At 39.4% G+C, this 17,609-nt stretch overlaps 1 protein-coding gene across 1 annotated transcript; it reads right to left on the minus strand.

Moving 5' to 3' along the window:
* Positions 1-2,773: 2,773 nt before the first annotated feature.
* On the minus strand, positions 2,774-14,142 carry Arhgap11a (Rho GTPase activating protein 11A). The gene is made up of 7 exons (XM_036184277.1): positions 14,139-14,142; positions 11,356-11,430; positions 10,310-10,477; positions 7,933-8,071; positions 7,368-7,473; positions 5,291-5,429; positions 2,774-4,975 (listed from the first exon to the last, which is right to left on the minus strand). Exons 1-7 carry the CDS (start codon positions 14,140-14,142, stop codon positions 3,438-3,440), a joined length of 2,169 nt encoding a protein of 722 aa, XP_036040170.1. The 3' UTR covers positions 2,774-3,437.
* Positions 14,143-17,609: the final 3,467 nt, after the last annotated feature.

Raw genomic sequence — 17,609 nt, forward strand, 5'->3', positions numbered from 1 at the left:
GCTTTCCTTTTCATAGTCCAATCTAGTCTCATGACCTACTCACACAAACGGTAGAAAACTTAAATGGCCCAGCTATGAGAGGAAACGTGCATCTGTCCTGAGTGTGGCAATGGCACGGGTGACTGGAAGTCCGAAGGGGTCCTGGTGACAGCGCCACCTCTACTGCACCTTTCTTAACCCCTCAGGGTGCTGTAAGCATTGCTTCTAAAGCTCACCATACTTCCAAGACATGCAGAATTTGCCCACGCAAACCTGGAATTTATTATATCTTGTGGTGCCAGTGATGGGACCCAGATTCCTATCCCTGAAAGAAACCAAGCAGACACCACAAAGCCCATCAAACAGCTAGGACTGAGTCCTGTGGGGAAACTTCTGGGAAACTGTAAGTTCCATGATGAGGTTAGAATTCAGCTCTCCTTGCTGCAAAGCAAACCCATTAGCATTTTAATGCAATGAAGAGAGGCAGGGAGACTTGTGAGAGGGCTTTCTGTGGAAAGCCAGGCAGCCTTCCCAGTGGTTTTTCTTCCCTGTGACAGTCTGCTGGCTCCAGGCTCAAAGCTTACGATGGTACGCAACATGTATTACTAATGAATACTGTTTATCCGCAAGTTTGCTTCAAAATCGGTCAGTTAGATTCAACCTAAGATTGGAAAAATGGGTTACTACATTTTGCTGGCCGTGTAGTTGCCTGAAACAAAAATGTCTATAATTCACATTGTGCTGTAATTTAGACAGGGTATGTAAGCCTTTATTCTGCTGACAAAGTGCTGAGAGAAAGAAAAGAATTTTATTTTGGCATACAACTGCTGAGATGTCAGCACACGATTGCTGGCACCACTAGTTTATGGACACACAGTAAGTCAGAACGTGGCGGTGGGAGCACATGGAGTAGGGATAAACAGTAGAACACACAAGGTGTACTGCTCAAAGGCACAGCCCCAGGGACCTACTTCCTCCTCTACATCAAAACAGTGCCACCAGCTAGTTACCAGGCTCTCAGCAAGAGCCTATGGGTAACAGCTCACATTCCAGCTCAAATATAAGAGTTTTCCCAGGCTGGTCTCAAATGCTCTTCACTTACCTCAGCCTCTGGAGGAGCTGTGACTACAGGCACATACCAGTACACCTAAGATTTGGTATATTTAAAATATGACATGAGTCATATATATCCTATACTTGATGATTCTCAAAATCATACATTAAGTTCTCAGTGACCATAGGATGTTGCCTAGGAACCTACTAACTTTAGTTCTTTGTGTATTAAAATCTGCTCATTTCTTATGAAAGAACAAATATTAGGTTTTAATACTTAAAAATAATTCTTAGTTACTGTACACACCACTTTTAACTTTGGAAAGCACAAATGTATACTATTTGATCATATAGCCCATGAAGTTAGTAACAATCTTCATTTCGTATAAAAATATAAATACAAAGATGAAACCACATTTTAAAGCTTTTTTGATTCCCAAATATGATATGATCTGGAATCTTAAGTGTTAAGGATTTTGTAGAATTTTTCATTTTTAAAATTGAAATAAGAGCTTCATAGCCCATGTCTCTATCTCCTGAGTTCTAGTTTTACAGGCATACTCCAGGCACTAGACACATTAACATTATAGAGGAATTCCTACTATATGTTGAAAATTCAAAATGTTTCAAATTTGTTTTTGTTTTTTGAGACAGGCTTCTCTGTGTAATTTTGGAGCCTGTCCTGGATCTCACTCTGTAGACCAGGCCGGCCTTGAACTCACAGGGATCCACCTGCCTCTGTCTACCGAGTGCTGGGATCAAAGGCGTGCAACACCACCGCCTGGCATGTTTCGAATTTTGAAGCACTTCAGCTTGATGTTTTAAGGATACTCAACCAGTGAAGCCTATGAAAATATTTCAAAATCTAAGATATTTCTCTTCTTACCAATTTTAGGTGAAGAATCCACGACCTATTCCAGCTATACCTAAAATGCATGGCTAGTGTGTTTTGATCAGATAAATATGAAGTTTAAGACTAGAGAGCTTTAGTTTTTATGTAAACCATATACTAGCGTTCTGGGGAAGGATTACTAAGGAACATAGGAAATAACCTTGAAATAAACTGAAATCTTGGGGCAGAAGAGATGGTCTATGGTTATAAGAGCACTTTTGCACTTATTGCTCTTGTACAGGACCTATGTTTGGTTCTCAGCCCTATACACAGAGGATCTGGGTTCAGTTCCCAAAGTCTACAGAGGCTCACAACCATCCAGGGTATCCAACGCCCTCTTATCTCAGAGGAGAACAGGCACACGTGTGTTATATTTACATGGGTTTACATACATAGATGCAGCCAAAACACTCACACATATAAAAAAAAATCTAAAAAATAGCCACACATCTTCAAGAAGACCCTGGCAAAGCAAACTCAAGGACTTGAAGTTCCTCTCGCACAAAAACACACACTAATAGTGTGTGCAATGCTTTGCATCTGAAACACAACACTCGGAGGCAAGACGTTTTTCAGAAGCTATTTTTAATGTGTATGCTAAATAAATAAAATTTAAACAGAGGATACGACTATCAGATATTTATCTAAGTAAAATGTACAGAGGTACATTAGCAATTCAAATTCTAAAATCAACCACCTTTATAGGAAAAAAGCCTTGATTAAAAATTTCAAGCTTGGTTGGAGATTTAGCTCAGTGGTAGAGCACTTGCCTAGCAAGCGCAAGGCCCTGAGTTTTATCCTCAGCTCAAAAAAAGAAAAAAAAAAACAATTCAAACTTAATTATTCCTCCTTAAAAATTTCATTTTCATATTGGACAAAATAGATCAAAATTATCTTCAAAAATATGGCTTAAAATCAATTACTTCAACACCATAATGTATGAATGCAACTTAGTTATCATTCTGATTTAGCCACTGTCCTTAATTCAAGATTCAAGTGAAACCTTGTATACACCTACTGAAGACACTGACCATATTCCTCTGCCCCAAACAGGAATAAGTACTAGCAGACCTCTGAGGAGTTAGGTCAGGACAACAGACATGAATATAACTCAAGACATAAGATTGGCAGGGCTACCCATTCCCTTAACGTGGTAGATTTGTAATGGACTTGGAAGAATTACCAAAACCAAGCACAACTTCCTATCAGGCATGCAAAACAAAAACCTGCCCCTCTTTTAAATAAATCTAGCCCACAGCTTTTTTTTAAAGTTAATATAACCTTTGCTTCGAGAAATCACAATGAAGTTTAAATGCTTCAGTAATAAAGAAAAACAAAGCAGCTCTATGTGCAAGTCTGAAAATCCAAATTGTTCCAGCTAGCAGTGAGACTGCTTCTGAGAAAAGCCGCTTACCAAGCATCCTTAGCTACACACTAACACACAATTATCCTGCAAACCATCCAACCAACTGCTAACTTTATTTACACTGATGACAAGTAAGACATTGGTCAGTTACAAGTCTACAGGCTTACTCGTTGGTAGGAGTTGAGTCTTTCCAATAGGATTTTTGGGAGAACCCTTGTACCAGACCCTTTCTTTTTCTGATGGTTTCCTAAGAACTCTGTTTTTTATTCCGGGAGGAAAGGCTGTATTATTATTTACAGTAAAATTTAATCTATCATGATTAGTGAGATCATCCAAGGGAAACTTAATTTGGCTATCAGATTTGCTCTCCTGTTTACAAAGTCTAGTAGTTCCAAGAGAAGCATGGACAGGATCTAGATGTCTCTTAATTTTTGAGAAAGAGTTAGAAGTTAATTCAACACTTGATTTTGAAATTGCATCATTTGATTTATCACACGACGTAGACTTCTGTGCTTCAGGACCTAATTTAGTACATGAAACAGAGGAATCTTTCGATGCACTTTCTACATGTGAGGGAAGAGCACCATCACAGCTCACTGATTTTACCAAAGGAGAAGATGCATCACCACAGACTGCCGACTTCTGCCTCACAGGCTGCCTGCCATACTCCAACAAAGAATTGATCCTTCTGACAGACTGACGGACAGGAGTACGCTGAAATTGCAGAGGTGACTTCACTTTTGTTCTGTTCGCTTCATTTAGAGAGAGTTTATTAAACCACTGTATGTGATCAGAAACCTTTCCATGCTCCGTCACTTGTAAACCTCCAGGACCTGCATTATCGCACTTTCCCACCATGGACTGCTGCTTAGCCAGTCTCTGGGGCTGAGGCTTTGAAGGGACTAGCACACTGCATGCACTCTGCTCTGAAGAAGAGTGAGCTTCATCTTCCCCAGCCGCTTCACACGCCATGGAGTTCTCCTGCACCACAGCCTCTTTCCCTGCTGACTGAGTATTTAGTTGGTCCTTTGGGGACTGTGGTCCCTTCATTTGCTCCTGACTGGGGAATTCTTGCAGGATCAAGTCAGCTTTTGGTACTTCTGACTGGATGTCTTCATGTTCCCCTTTCATCTGAGTTGAGTAAGATTCTACGCTTGCTTCTCTGCCCAATGCTGGACTTTGATACGATGAGAAAGCTCTTTCTGGAACACAGTCCCCATCTTCCCCAATGCAGCCCCCATCATCTCCCTTTGACTCTCTCACAGTCACATCACTGGCTTCACTTTCTTCTCCCGTGTTTGTGACTAAGGACTGCCCACGATGTATCAGTGTATGAAGATCACTCCCAGACTCGGAAAACGCTTTCTGAATCTTTAGCAAGGTCTCAGAGGTCAGGTTACTTTCATCTCCACTAAGGGAACTCCCAAGCACACTGCTGTCAGGTTGACTGTGGAAGGTGGAAGGTCTCAGTTCACAGGACACTACTGGTGAGTTGTCAACAGTACTGCCAGGCTCCAAAGAAAAGCTCTTAACCTCAAGATTGCTCATTACCGGAGAAGCTCTGCTTGCACCCATGTCTTGAAAACTTGAATTGCTGGGTTCTGCCCAAGACATCCTGGAACCTGCTCCATCCAGTCCATCTGGAGTTAGTAAGTGTTCCTCAGATTTCCTCATCTTTTCTGCACCTAGAATAAACCAGTTGATGCTTTGAATACTCCATGTCTTAACTAATTTAAATATAATCCAAACATACGATAAGTAAAGGTATGGAGCATTATTTCCAAAACATTGAAGATGTTATAATTGAAGATAGAAATGTCCAGTGTGGACATTTACAAGCATCCTCCAATTGTTGGCAGAAAACTACACTGCCAAATCAAATATTTTCACCATTCAAATAAGAACTTTAAACTTCTGGAGCACAAAATAATATATTTTATCTTAAAGAAACTGAAACTAAAATTTTGGGTAAAATTCTACAGTATTGTGTATAAATGTACCTTTCTTTAGCACTCTTTCATCAACATCTGGGCTAAAAAGCAGGCCTGTTTTTACAGATTCAATCCTACTTTTTAGACTCTGTTGATTTGCTAGTCGTCGACCAACATTTTCATATCTATTGACGACAGAACATCCATTCTGTACAGAAAAGAAAATTTGAAAATGGTTTAGTTAAATAAATCCAGTTAATTAAAACCAATTAACTATTAAAATCAGTAACTTCTTGTCTGCTGGTGAAATGATAAACATTAGGTGATATTCTATAAAGTAAAATAAAAACAGCATGACATATTCAGTATTATAAAATCATAAATTCTTGTATTGTTCCTGTGCCTGTTTACAAACTATATGTCTGTGGGGGCGGGGTGGTAAAATTTTGCCCCCATAGTATTTACATTCGATGATGAGATTTAGATGGAAGCAGTACAGTAGATCACATCAACACAATACGGGTCAAAAGTGATATGGAGAACAGTACAACAGTAAGGAGGCCATGGCTGGTGGCGGTGAGAGAATAATTCCACACAGGGTGATGAAAAGATGAGGACTCGTGTGCCCCCGCATCTAAGTTACTAGTGCGGCCCCTACAGCTGGCTCAGTCAGGAAAGGAGCAGAGCTCAGAGACGTGCTCTGGGAACAGATCATATGAGGCATGCAGGTTAATGGAGGAGGCTGGGGTTTCAATCAGAATAAAAATATCACTGGAAGGTTCAGAACAGAGCAATATGACAACTTGGCTTTTAAGAAGACTGGTTTTTGCAGGGAAACTTGGAGAAAGGGTAGAAGCAGGCAGACCCGCTAGTAGATTAACTGCAGTTATCCAGGAGAAAAGACAATCTGGAGCAGAAATTAAGCAGGCTTCTCGAACAGACAAGATGTGGCCCATGAGATGTGAGTGAGGAAGCAAGAACGTGCACGGTCTAGCCTGAGGTGTTAGAAGAGCATGCTGCACAACTGAAATGGCGACAGCCGGAAGAGGGAGTGGTTGTAGGGACAGCTGCAGCAAGGAACGGGGTGGACAACAGGCTTTGCCTAAACAGACATCCAAGAAGGAGTAAGCAGAAACCAGAGTTCAGTGCCACCATATGTGTTTAGCACAATAAAAGACAAACACTCCCCAAATCAAACAACAAAAACCCCTGCAAACAAAGACATATATCAATTCACTTATCCAGAGAACTTAATGTGGATGTCTTAGAAAAAGTGTTGGATATTGTTACAAAGGAATTTGAAAATAGGAAAGTAAACAAAAGAGGAGAAAGGGGTCTGGAGCCAAATGCTGCCCACAGGAGGAGAGAGTAAGGTCTATTAGTTGACAATTCTTGACTGCTTGACTGAGAATACTGAATTTACAGGCAACCTTGTTTTGTTTTGCTGGTTTGTTTTTTGAGACAGGGTCTCACTATGTATCCCTGACTAGTGCAGAACTCATTCTATACACCAGGCTAGGATGGCTTTGACCTCACAGAGATCCATCTGCCTCCTATGTTCTGAGGTTAAAGGAGTGCACCCCACCCCTGATGAGAGCAGTTCTATGGAGTCTCGAGATGAAATGTTGACAGAGAGCAGTAGTGCATGGTTCATTAGGAAGGCCAACGTGAGAGGGTGATTTAAGTCTAAATTTTATGTTACTATGATGTGTTATGCTAACATACTAATAAAGCCATAAGCCACTACAATGTTCTTAATAGTGAGTGTGAATAAGAAATGCCTATAACAATAGATAAGCACACCTCTGCAGTTATCTATGATGGCATTTCCAGAGATTATTAGAAGAGGGTTCTGGTCCAATGAATGAATGAATCCATTAATGATTCATAATCTGACAGCATTATTGGGAAGTGGTAAATGATGGGAGCTGGAGGGAAGGGCGCATGTTTAGATCTGGATGGTACCCAGCTCCACCCCAGCCCCTTCTGTATTTCTTTTGTCTGTTTCCCAGCTGCCATGACATGAAGGCTCTACTTGCCACATTCTCCTCACCAGGAGGAGCTGACACTTCTAAAAACACCGGCCAAGGGGATCGCTCCTTTGGGCAGCTTGTTGGGTATTCTGACTCAAGGACAAGACACTTACTGAGTCTCTGTTTTTTCCCAGGCTAAACTTCAGGCGAAGAGATCTTCGGACCTTTTCTTTACGACTGACTTTAGGAGAGAAGCAGCCTGCTTTTCCTGACTCCACCCTAAAGAGTACAATTTAAAACATCAGTTTCTGGCATAAATATCAGAAATTCTTACAAAATGAAAAATCTACTAAGTCAAAAGAAATCACATTGTTAATAACTAAATAATTTTTAAAAGGACTAAAACTTTAACATATTACATATAAATGCATATCTGTATATGAAAATGAGTTATCATCCTTAGTTACTTATAAACAGGATCATTAGAACAGACTACTTGTAAAAACTAACAAAATGTAAAATTATACAATCAACATAGACCAGGAATTTTATCAAGGACAGTGAATTCAATTTAGTATGTTTTGGCTTCTTTTGTGATGGTATATGAAGGGCCTATAATTAATTACTAGGACGTATAGACTGAAGGGATTTAAAACTATGATTAAACAATCACTTTTGGTAGAATGACAGCACCCACCACCGCTCACCCAGTGAGAAGACACGTCTTGGACAGATTACCTGGAAACTTTTTTGCTCGCAATTCTTTTACTTCGCCTTAGGTCTGTACTGAGGTCTGTACTGATCAAGTGGTTTCCACTCATGGCGATAGGAGAGAGTGAACTCTGCGATGACCCGTCCGGGCTCGTATCAAAGTGAACTATAAAAAGAAGGGCAGGTAACACATCACACATACTTACTTTTCAAAGTATAAAATTGCAGCAAGTAGGTTTAATTTCTACATCCATGCTGCTAGTTAGAGGTTTCAGATGTCGATAACTGACCAAAAAGGAAACTATTAATCTCCTATTTAACAGTTGCCAACTAACGATTACATTACTAATCTTAAATTAGTTGTGCTTTAAACAGTAATAAGAGAGGGATATATCCTGCCAAACTTTGATGAGCAAGGTGGAGACAGTAGAAATTGCCTATCACTTACTAAATGGCTTCAGACTCTGGAAATACAGTTCCTTGATGAACATAAATATTACTGTCAGGGATTACTAGAAGTGGGAAGGGATATATATGAATGAAAATGTCATAGTAAAACCCATTATGCATAATATATGCTAATAAAAAACTTAAAAAAATTAAACTATTGACAAATTTTGAATGTGAGCATTCAGGATACAAAACATCCACCAGAAAAGTATAATTTGCCAATAATTTTTGTCAACCAAACAAAAACTGCCTAACCCCTTCATCCCTGCCAGGTTCTAGACAACTAATTTGGATTTACAAGAATGTTCAATTTCATTATTATACCATGCAATCTGTTATATAAAAAAATATTATGGAGAAGGTTACAGAGGTACATATACATTTGACTTATGTCCTAATCATATGCAGTAAACTTCCAACAAATACAAACTGTCAATTTATTATTGACCAAAAAACCCACAAAGTGTCCAAAGAGGTCCTCATGGGTTTGTTTAGTCACAAAAATAAAGAATGATCTTAGTGACTTCTGCATGCATTAGGCTAAGAACATTTTAGAGGTCAATAACACACCCAATGTGACTTATCTTGACAACATATGTGGTCACAAACAGAAGTTAGAGTAGGCAGAGTAATGTAAATGAATTAGACACAAAATTATAAATAGTATTAGTAGCACATGAACTGTAGATTAATGTCTTTATACACTGAGGGGAAAAAAGAGGGTCTTTTAAAATCTCAAATGTAGAAACCAACCTACTTTCATACTTACAGATATATTTTATTGATTAGTGACTAAGTAAGCAGGCCAAAGAAAGATGGTGAGCTAACAGCAATAGTAAAAGTTTCATAATGAAAATTCACTGGTGATTCAAACTCAAACTCAGTTCAGAATAACACAAGAACATTTCCACTTTGGGGAGCAGCTAACAGAAGACTACAATTTCCAATGGCCACTGGACTAAGAAGGCTTCCGATCTGGACAGGATTTTAAACATCACAAAGTATGAAATTTCTTTAGGAGTTTAAGTCTCCGACCTCTGGTCACTGGAGGTGCCACAGATGGAGTCATGAGCCTTCCTGTCCTTCTATTGTAGTGAGCCCTGCACAGCTTGTGAAGGTTTTTCCCTCTGGAAAACCACAACTTGCTACTACTCTGTTCAATTTAAGCAAAGTATGAACCCTCAAAAGAAACTAAACCAAAAGTCTTTGGAGAAGAACTCATTAGTCAGCTCTTGTGCTCAAAATGAAATACTCAATAGTGTCTGAAGCAAACAATTATTAAAATCTATAGACTCAGATTGTGTTTAAATGTGACAAATGGAGATAGGGAACCCCTAGGTTTTGGGTTTCATCCCTAGGTTTTGTTTCAATTCACTTTTGGTTGGTGATAAAGTTAGCATAAGCCAATTTATATTCTGTGTGTGCTATAAGAATAAACTAAGTCTAAGACTATGGCAATAAAAACATATTCAATAGCTAATAGGATTTTGAATGTCACTGAAATGAAGAAACAACAAACATCAATGAAACTATACATTGATTGCCTTGCCAGAAGTTTTAAGGCTTTTGTAAACCTACTTGAATAACACTATAGGCTCTGGGAAACCTCTGACTTTAGCTATCTGAAGATAACAACAGAGCCCTACATATGGATTCTGAGGAAACAGGACCTAGTATGCCCAGTCACATAAAACCTGAGCACACATGCCATCTGCAGAAGCCCAAATGCTCAGTTATTTACCATCACTTCACTGAACTTGCCCATAAAACACAAACACTTTATTTTTATTAAATTGGTGAATTTTTTTTTAAGACTAGGAGATCTTATAAAATACAGAAATTTGGAAAAGTGACTTTTGGCTCTTGTGAGTGGACTTAATCTAGGTAGTTATTTGTTGTGAACAGGCCCTCATGTTAATGTTTACAACCCAATGATAAAGATTCTCTTTGCTACCTGACACTGGTGTAGAATTGCTGCTGAAGAGATGACTTGGCAACAACTCAAAGTTCAAGCTGTGTTTGATGGACTTCCTTTTCTTACTTGAGAAGGCATGAGAAGACTCTCCTGGCAGTTTTCGCTTAACACTTGGTGTGAGAATCAATGGTGATACAGAGGCCTGGGCTGAAACCACACAGAAATGACTTGTTTCTCCATACAGATGCTAACAGACAAAAGCTTTAATTTCTTATAAGCTCTATTATTTAGAGTTTAACAAAAGAATGTGAGAGATACATTTCCATGATCCAATATTACTTAACATTCTGCAATTATTTAAAATAAAATTAGCGAAGTTACAAAGAGGCAAGGGTTTTTTTTGTTTTTTTGATTTTTTTAAATTGTTTGAGATAGGGTTTCCTTACTATGTACCCAGATAGGACTTGGACATGAGAACATGTTCTCCCAAGTTCTAGAGTTAAGGAACAAAGCAACCATACTGAGCTCAGCAAGGTTCTTAAAAAGCAGAAGTGACTTAAAGTAAATAGAGCAATGGACATACATAATACAGATGAAAGAACATCAATACAGGGAAGAAAACTACATTCAAGATAAAAAGACAAAACTAACTCTGCTATTTGCTTCTCCTAAGTGAGTGTTTACCAATTCATTTCACTGAAAAACAAAATATCATGCTGTCTGTATTGGCCAAATACATTTGCCAGCAAGCAAACCAGTATAAACATTAGAATACAGAATGAATAACTTTCTTATTCTGATACAAAGTGAAGTTGAGCAATTTCCAAATGCTCTAAATTATAAGCAATTGAAAAATCATGATTAAGATTATTTTAAAAATGAAAACACATAAAGGAATTCTAACCTTCTTACAATTTTGAATTCATCACACTCAATGTAACTAGTAATACAACAGTATACACAGTACAATACTTTTAAGGAAATTAGTACTGAGATTTGATAATTAAATTAGGCAATTATTATATTGTTTTGACATAGCACTAAAGAGATTTTCATTTAAATGTTTATATATAACAAACACCTACCAGTTCTATCTTGTTGAGGTGTAATAGAGGGTGTTCTGCTAGATTTAAGTCTATTTAGTGCTCCATTAACAAAATCTGAAATGCAAGTCATATACAGTTACATAAGCAATTAAAATGTAATATAATCTGCCTTATACCAATAATAAAGATGACCTATGTCTACGAAATATTAACATTTGTGGCAGGAAGTTTTTTAGGTAGAACTGTGTTCTAGAAGCCAAGAAGAAGAAAGAAAACAATCTACCCTACAGATTTCAGAGTGCAGCTGACACTATAGACTGGCCTCTAGAACTTTGATTTCTATGCCATCCAATTTGTGTCCTGCTGAGACAAAGCAGCCCCATGAAAATAGAAGAGAAGTAATAAAAGGAACCTACGAAAGTAGCAAAGAAAGAATATAAGAAAGCAATTTAAGCCAAAAGATTCCAAAAGCAATGATACTCCAAAAGGAAAGAAATTGGGTGAGGAAATGGCTCAGTGGATAAAGTGCTGACTGTGTAAGTATGAGGACCTAAGTTCAAATCCCCAGAGCCCCTGTTAAAGCTAGGTATGGTCGTATACAGTATCTATAGTCTCGGTACTCCTTTGGGGAGACTAGGAGGCAGAGATAGCGGAGTCCCTGGAGGCTCGTGGGACAGCACAGCTAACCTAGAGTGGACACCTAGGTTAGCTCTCAAAACAGGGAGAAAGCAAGACTAACTTCCAAGGTTGTCCTGATGTCCCCGTAACTACCCATGCACGTGTGCACAACACACTGGGGGAAGTCTCCCAAGGAAAAGGGATGGTCTCCCTCTTCCTAACTGAGAGGAGCCAGGACTACTATCACGACAGAACTCTGGTTCCTTCTGAATCTTCAGTAGCATTCCCTTCACTACTGACTCCACTCCTCATTCACAACTAAGTTCTTCAAAGATCTGGCACCCATACTGCTGCCATGCCTCTGACCATTCTCTCCACCTGCAGGAGGCAGTCCTTCAATTTTACAACATACTTCAATAATGTCTGCCGCAAATTATAACCCTCCAGCATTTAGCCAAGAGGCAGGTATCAGTCTGTCTTTCCCCTGGTCTGTAGTTCCACATTATACCATCAAATGTACACACTGAACACATCACTCAAAGCACACTGATCTGTTCCTAGGATAGACTTGTGTCTATTCTACATTTCTCAACTAGTACAGATGTAAGTTTTCTGCTCTGTCACTCAATTTCTCTGTATTCTATCCATCCTTCAAGAAGACCCAGGTTGAGGGCTGAGGATAGAGTTCAGAGGCTCAGTGCTTGCCTAGCCTGGATGAAGCCCTAGTTTCAATTCCCAGCACAATAAGTAAATAAGGCTTAGTTTGACTTCCTCTTTGACAAGTTCCTGGAATCTTATGTTAAGATTTAGCACTTAATACTAGATTGTATTATCATTTGAACTTCTAATATGCTCACTCATGTTTTATTCTCCAACTAGGCATCCAAAAGACACACCATAGCTAATGCTAACGTTTGCATTTTAGATACAATCTGGGTACCACCCGTTCCAATGCAACTCCATATTTTGCTTTCCTCTCTCTCCCTCCTGAAAGTTTGGTGGTCTTTGTAATAGAACACAATGTACCATAATACACAATATGTATTCATCTCCTTAAAGTGAATACATTAAGTTATTTGGACCATAAAAAAAAAAGTCCCTATGCCCATTCCAGAAGAGAAACTCGGGGAAACTCTTAGGAGTCACTAGAATGATGCCGTGAAGAAATCATCCCGTCCATTACAGGTTGCGGTCATGCTTTATTGCCAGAAAAATCAGACTCAATTTGTTATAGAATATTAGTCATGACCATAAAAGTATACTTAAGGAGCCAGGCTGGTAAGGCACCCTGTATCCTAAGCACTCAAAAGGCTGAGATGGCGGGGTATGTGTGTGTGTGGTGTGTGGGGGGGGTGATGTGAGGTGGGGGTAGGGGGGGGGGGGGGGTGGTATTATGAATTCAAGATCTCCCGACTACTTAGTGTGACCCTGTTTCAAAAAGTCTTCCCAGTTGTTCGTTCTGTTTTCCATAACTTCTGATGTAACTCAGTAGTTTTTTAACCTACACACGCTTTCTGCTTGCCCTTCATCACAAGCAGAATTATTAATTAAGTTTAATACTTGCCCTCACAAGGATCCACTGGCTAATTAACTAATTAATTAAAAAGCATAGAGTTGAGGTCTTCATTGCCTATTCGTGCACCAAAATTACCTGAAACCAAAAGTTATTTTATGTTCCCTTACTCCCCTCTGCTGGCAAAGTGTAGTATAGTTCTTAGTTATTTTAAAATAAAATTGATGTGTATTAATTTTGCTTTAAAAATGTAAAAAACAAAACTATTTCAGTTTAATATTTTTTAAATTGTTTATGAAAAGAGGTCATTGGTGTATATTCGAGTATCTTTTTGGTAAATTCCTCCCCAATTATATTAGATACATCCTTGAAAGAATTGATCTTGGTTATAGTAAGAAGTGTATTTAGACACAAAATAATAACTATCATGAAATTAATTCACTTATAAGTTAAATTTTTTAAATATGCCATTTCCTTGGCTATTCACAGTGCAAAGCATCCTTACACTTGTTCCTTCATACAACAGTGACCTCTGATAGGTATCCACACTGTGAAATCTAGAACATACTCTTCCTAAGAAGCAGAAAGGATCTTGTGGTCAGCCTCTAGTACAATTCTGAAATGGATTGCCATATTTGTTGGTGGCGTCATTTCCTTCTACAAGGCCTTCTCTCTATTCCCCACAACTGACCCATGGTCTCTAATGACATCAAACTCTTCCTTCAGAAAAGAAAATGGGCTGGAACCTTTAACCACAGTTAAATATCTCACCTCTCAGGATAATTTGAAGGGGAAAGTCAAAGGAATCATAAAAGTAACCAGCCTGTTATGGGAAAACTGGAGATTACTGCGGGAGACAGTTTTCCCTAGGCAGGTCTCCTATAGTCACACAAACCATAAGGTGACTTACTAGTCAAGGCTATTGTCTCCCCACAGGAGTCGTTAGGACTTTACCAATCAGCATTGTGTGAAAGAATGAGCACTCAAGTCAGGCTTAATGTCTTGGATGTAAAATTTTATTGTCCAAACTTTAGCTTTCTTATCTGTAAATGGAGATAATAGCCCCTTCCTGGGTGTGCAACGAGGATTAGTGACTGGTATGCTATGTTCAATGTCTGTTAGTTCCTCACTGCCTCTTGTTTGAGGGAGCTTCCTAGATGGTTATAGAATTTGAATTTTGCAAAAGACTAGACAAAAACGCCACTAGCATTCTCAGTTTGGGGGCTACACAGATGAACAACTCTTCCCCTTGAGATTATTTCCTAGAAATATTTCCAAGTCAGTGTGCCTATGGGTACAGAGCCCTTTCTTGTGGATGTGTTGCATGGGAGATGGCCACACAGGCTCTTCATATGCTTCTGTTTACATTCTTCCTGAGTTGTAAAGTCACTAGCTATAGTTAACAGTCTACTTAGTTTGTCATCTCTGCTGCACGGTCAGTGGAAGACTAGTTCTTGAATTTGAGTCAGTTAATGTCATAAACTCATGCAGCAGATGGCTGACATCCCTGAAAAACAGCACCGTCTTAACCACTGGAGCAGAATGAAGATGTCTCACTATTGGTCCCATTAGCCATCATTTTTTGTCTTTCCTTGAATTTTCAGGAAAGTTTATAAAATGAAAAAATAATCCTTATCAGTGGGCTGGGGAGATAGGTTGGCTAAGAGTTTGCTGCATAACCATGAAGAGCCAAATATGGATCCACTAAACCCACCAGAAATTCCAGGCATAGTGAGTACCTATGGGCTCAGTACTGGGGAGGAGCCGAACAAGGATTCCTAGGGCTTGCTGAATCAACAAACTCTTTCTTCAATGAGATTGTCTCACAAAATATAGCTAAGGGTGCTTGTAAAAGATCTTGACTGTGGTCCTCTGGTCTCCACACACATGTAAACACACATTTACATACATATGCATGCGCACAAACGTATACACACAAACACAGACAAGAAATAGAACAATAAACACTTCTCCATCACATCGAGGTGGAATTCTGTGGTCACAAAAAGTAATCCTGTGGTTGATATATTGTGCACCCCAATAAACTTATCTGGGGGTCAGAGACAGAATAGCCCCTATATTAAACATAGGTTTAGGCAGTGGTAGCACACGCCTTTAATCCTAGCATTCAGGAGGCAACAATCCGTCTGGATCTCTGTGAGTTCAAAGCCACACTGGAAACAGCCAGGCATGGTGACACAAGCCTTTAATCCCAGGAAATGATGGCAGGAAGCAGAGAGGTATATAAGGAGTGAGAACCAGGAACTAGAGGCTTTTTAATCTTTCAGGCTTTTGAGAAGCATTTCAGCTGAGATCCATTTGGGTGAGGACACAGAAGCTTTCAGTTTGAGGAAACAAAATCATCTGAGGAATTGGCAAGGTGAGGCTGGCTGTGGCTTGTTCTGTTTCTCTGATCTTTCAGCGTTCACCCCAACATCTGGCTCCCAGATTTGTTTTTATTAATAAGACCTTTTAAGAGTCATGCTACACAATCCAATGAATTAAGACTTCTCAAAGGGAATCAAACCCTAGTTTAAATGTGGTCATAAATATTTGCTTTGAAGTTATTCGTGATTTTTGTCATCTAAAACTCTGACCAAAAGTCACAATTTGAGGACTGTAATGCTTCTATACTTTGTGGGCTACAGTGAGGTGCTTTGCTTGTGTGAACTTTTCAATATTCTGTTATTTGCTTGATTGATCCTGGAGATCTTTTGTGTTTACAGAATTATTGTTTATAGGACACACAGAAGAAACTTCTAAGTGGGGGAAGTGGCCTCAAGTATCTGTCAGGGACATGAGGCCATTGTCCTCTTCTCTCCTGTTTAACAGGAGAAGTAAAGTTCTGGAGCACAGTCTAAGAATCGGAAGTACTAGTCATGAGAGAAAGACCCTGAGAAGAGTTTACAGGGCAGGGTATTGCATGTGTGATGGAGGCCTTTCCCTGCCTTTCAGCATCACATCCAACTGTCAAAATCCCTGAAGCCTGAGACTTCTGACTTGGCACCAATTTAAGTATATGTAATAAAAATATTTAACATGTGTTGAGGTATTTTCTATACCAGGCAAAATGTTGAGTCTATAACACAGGTCATGTTATTCTCCTAATAATTTGTTGAGGTGGATTATATTACATAGAAGGATTTTTTTTCAAGATGTAGCCTTGGCTGTCCTGAAACTCATTCTGTAGACCAGGCTAGCCTCAAACTCAGGGATCTCCCTGCCTTTGTCTCCCAAGTACTGGGATTAAAGGCATGTACCACCATGCCCAGCTTACATGTGAAGAATCTAAGAATCACTGAAGTTAGGTCACTAAATGGTAAAGCTGGAATTTTAACCCCGTTTATCTGACACCATTCTCCAAGGCCATTGTCCAATGTCCCATTCGGATTTCTGAGTATAAGCATCTGACAGCTCTGTTGGTGACTCTCTGGGTCCATCACTGTGTTTATACTCTTTGCTGCTGAAGCCAGGTGCCCATTCATTTCTGTGGGATGCAGACTCTTCTAACACATGATATTGGATGGGGAACTGGCCAGCAGTTTGTCCAGTTTTTCTTAAAACCATGCTATAGTTTGAGGTTCTTATACAATTCTACTTTCCTGCTCTTTCACAAGAGTCCTGGCCTAAAGGTTCCCTTTGACTATTCCTGATATCTTCCCTTTCTACTTTAAAGTACTTCCCTCCAACATCTTTCTTGTACATCTAAGTGTGTGTTAGCATCTGCTTCTTGGAAGGTCCAGAGACTATGCCATCCATCCATACTTTGTTTTGGAGATGAGCATAAAACTCTAGCCTCATCTACTCATGCAAGAGCTAAGTGGAGACTACTAGAGACATTTTGGATTGGTGTGCTAGTTCCATTTCCGTTTCCATTTCTGTGATAACATACTGACCCAAAGCAACTTAGGGGAGAAAGGGTTTTATTGGAGCTTGCCATTCCAGGTTACAGTCCATCTCTCAGGGAAGTAGAGTAGCAGGGGCTTGAAGCAGCTAGTCCCATCATATCTACTGCCAAGACGAAAAGAGAAGGGAGTTCATGCAGACTTAGTGCTCAGCTGTTTTTCTCTGGACTTACACTGTCCAGGACCCCAAATCCAGAAATGGTGCCCCCACCTTCTGGCTGGGTCTTCCCAAATTAATTAAGGCAATCAAGACAATT

The sequence above is a fragment of the Onychomys torridus genome, chromosome 4 (genome assembly GCF_903995425.1).
Source record: "Onychomys torridus chromosome 4, mOncTor1.1, whole genome shotgun sequence".
Lineage (NCBI taxonomy): Eukaryota > Metazoa > Chordata > Mammalia > Rodentia > Cricetidae > Onychomys > Onychomys torridus.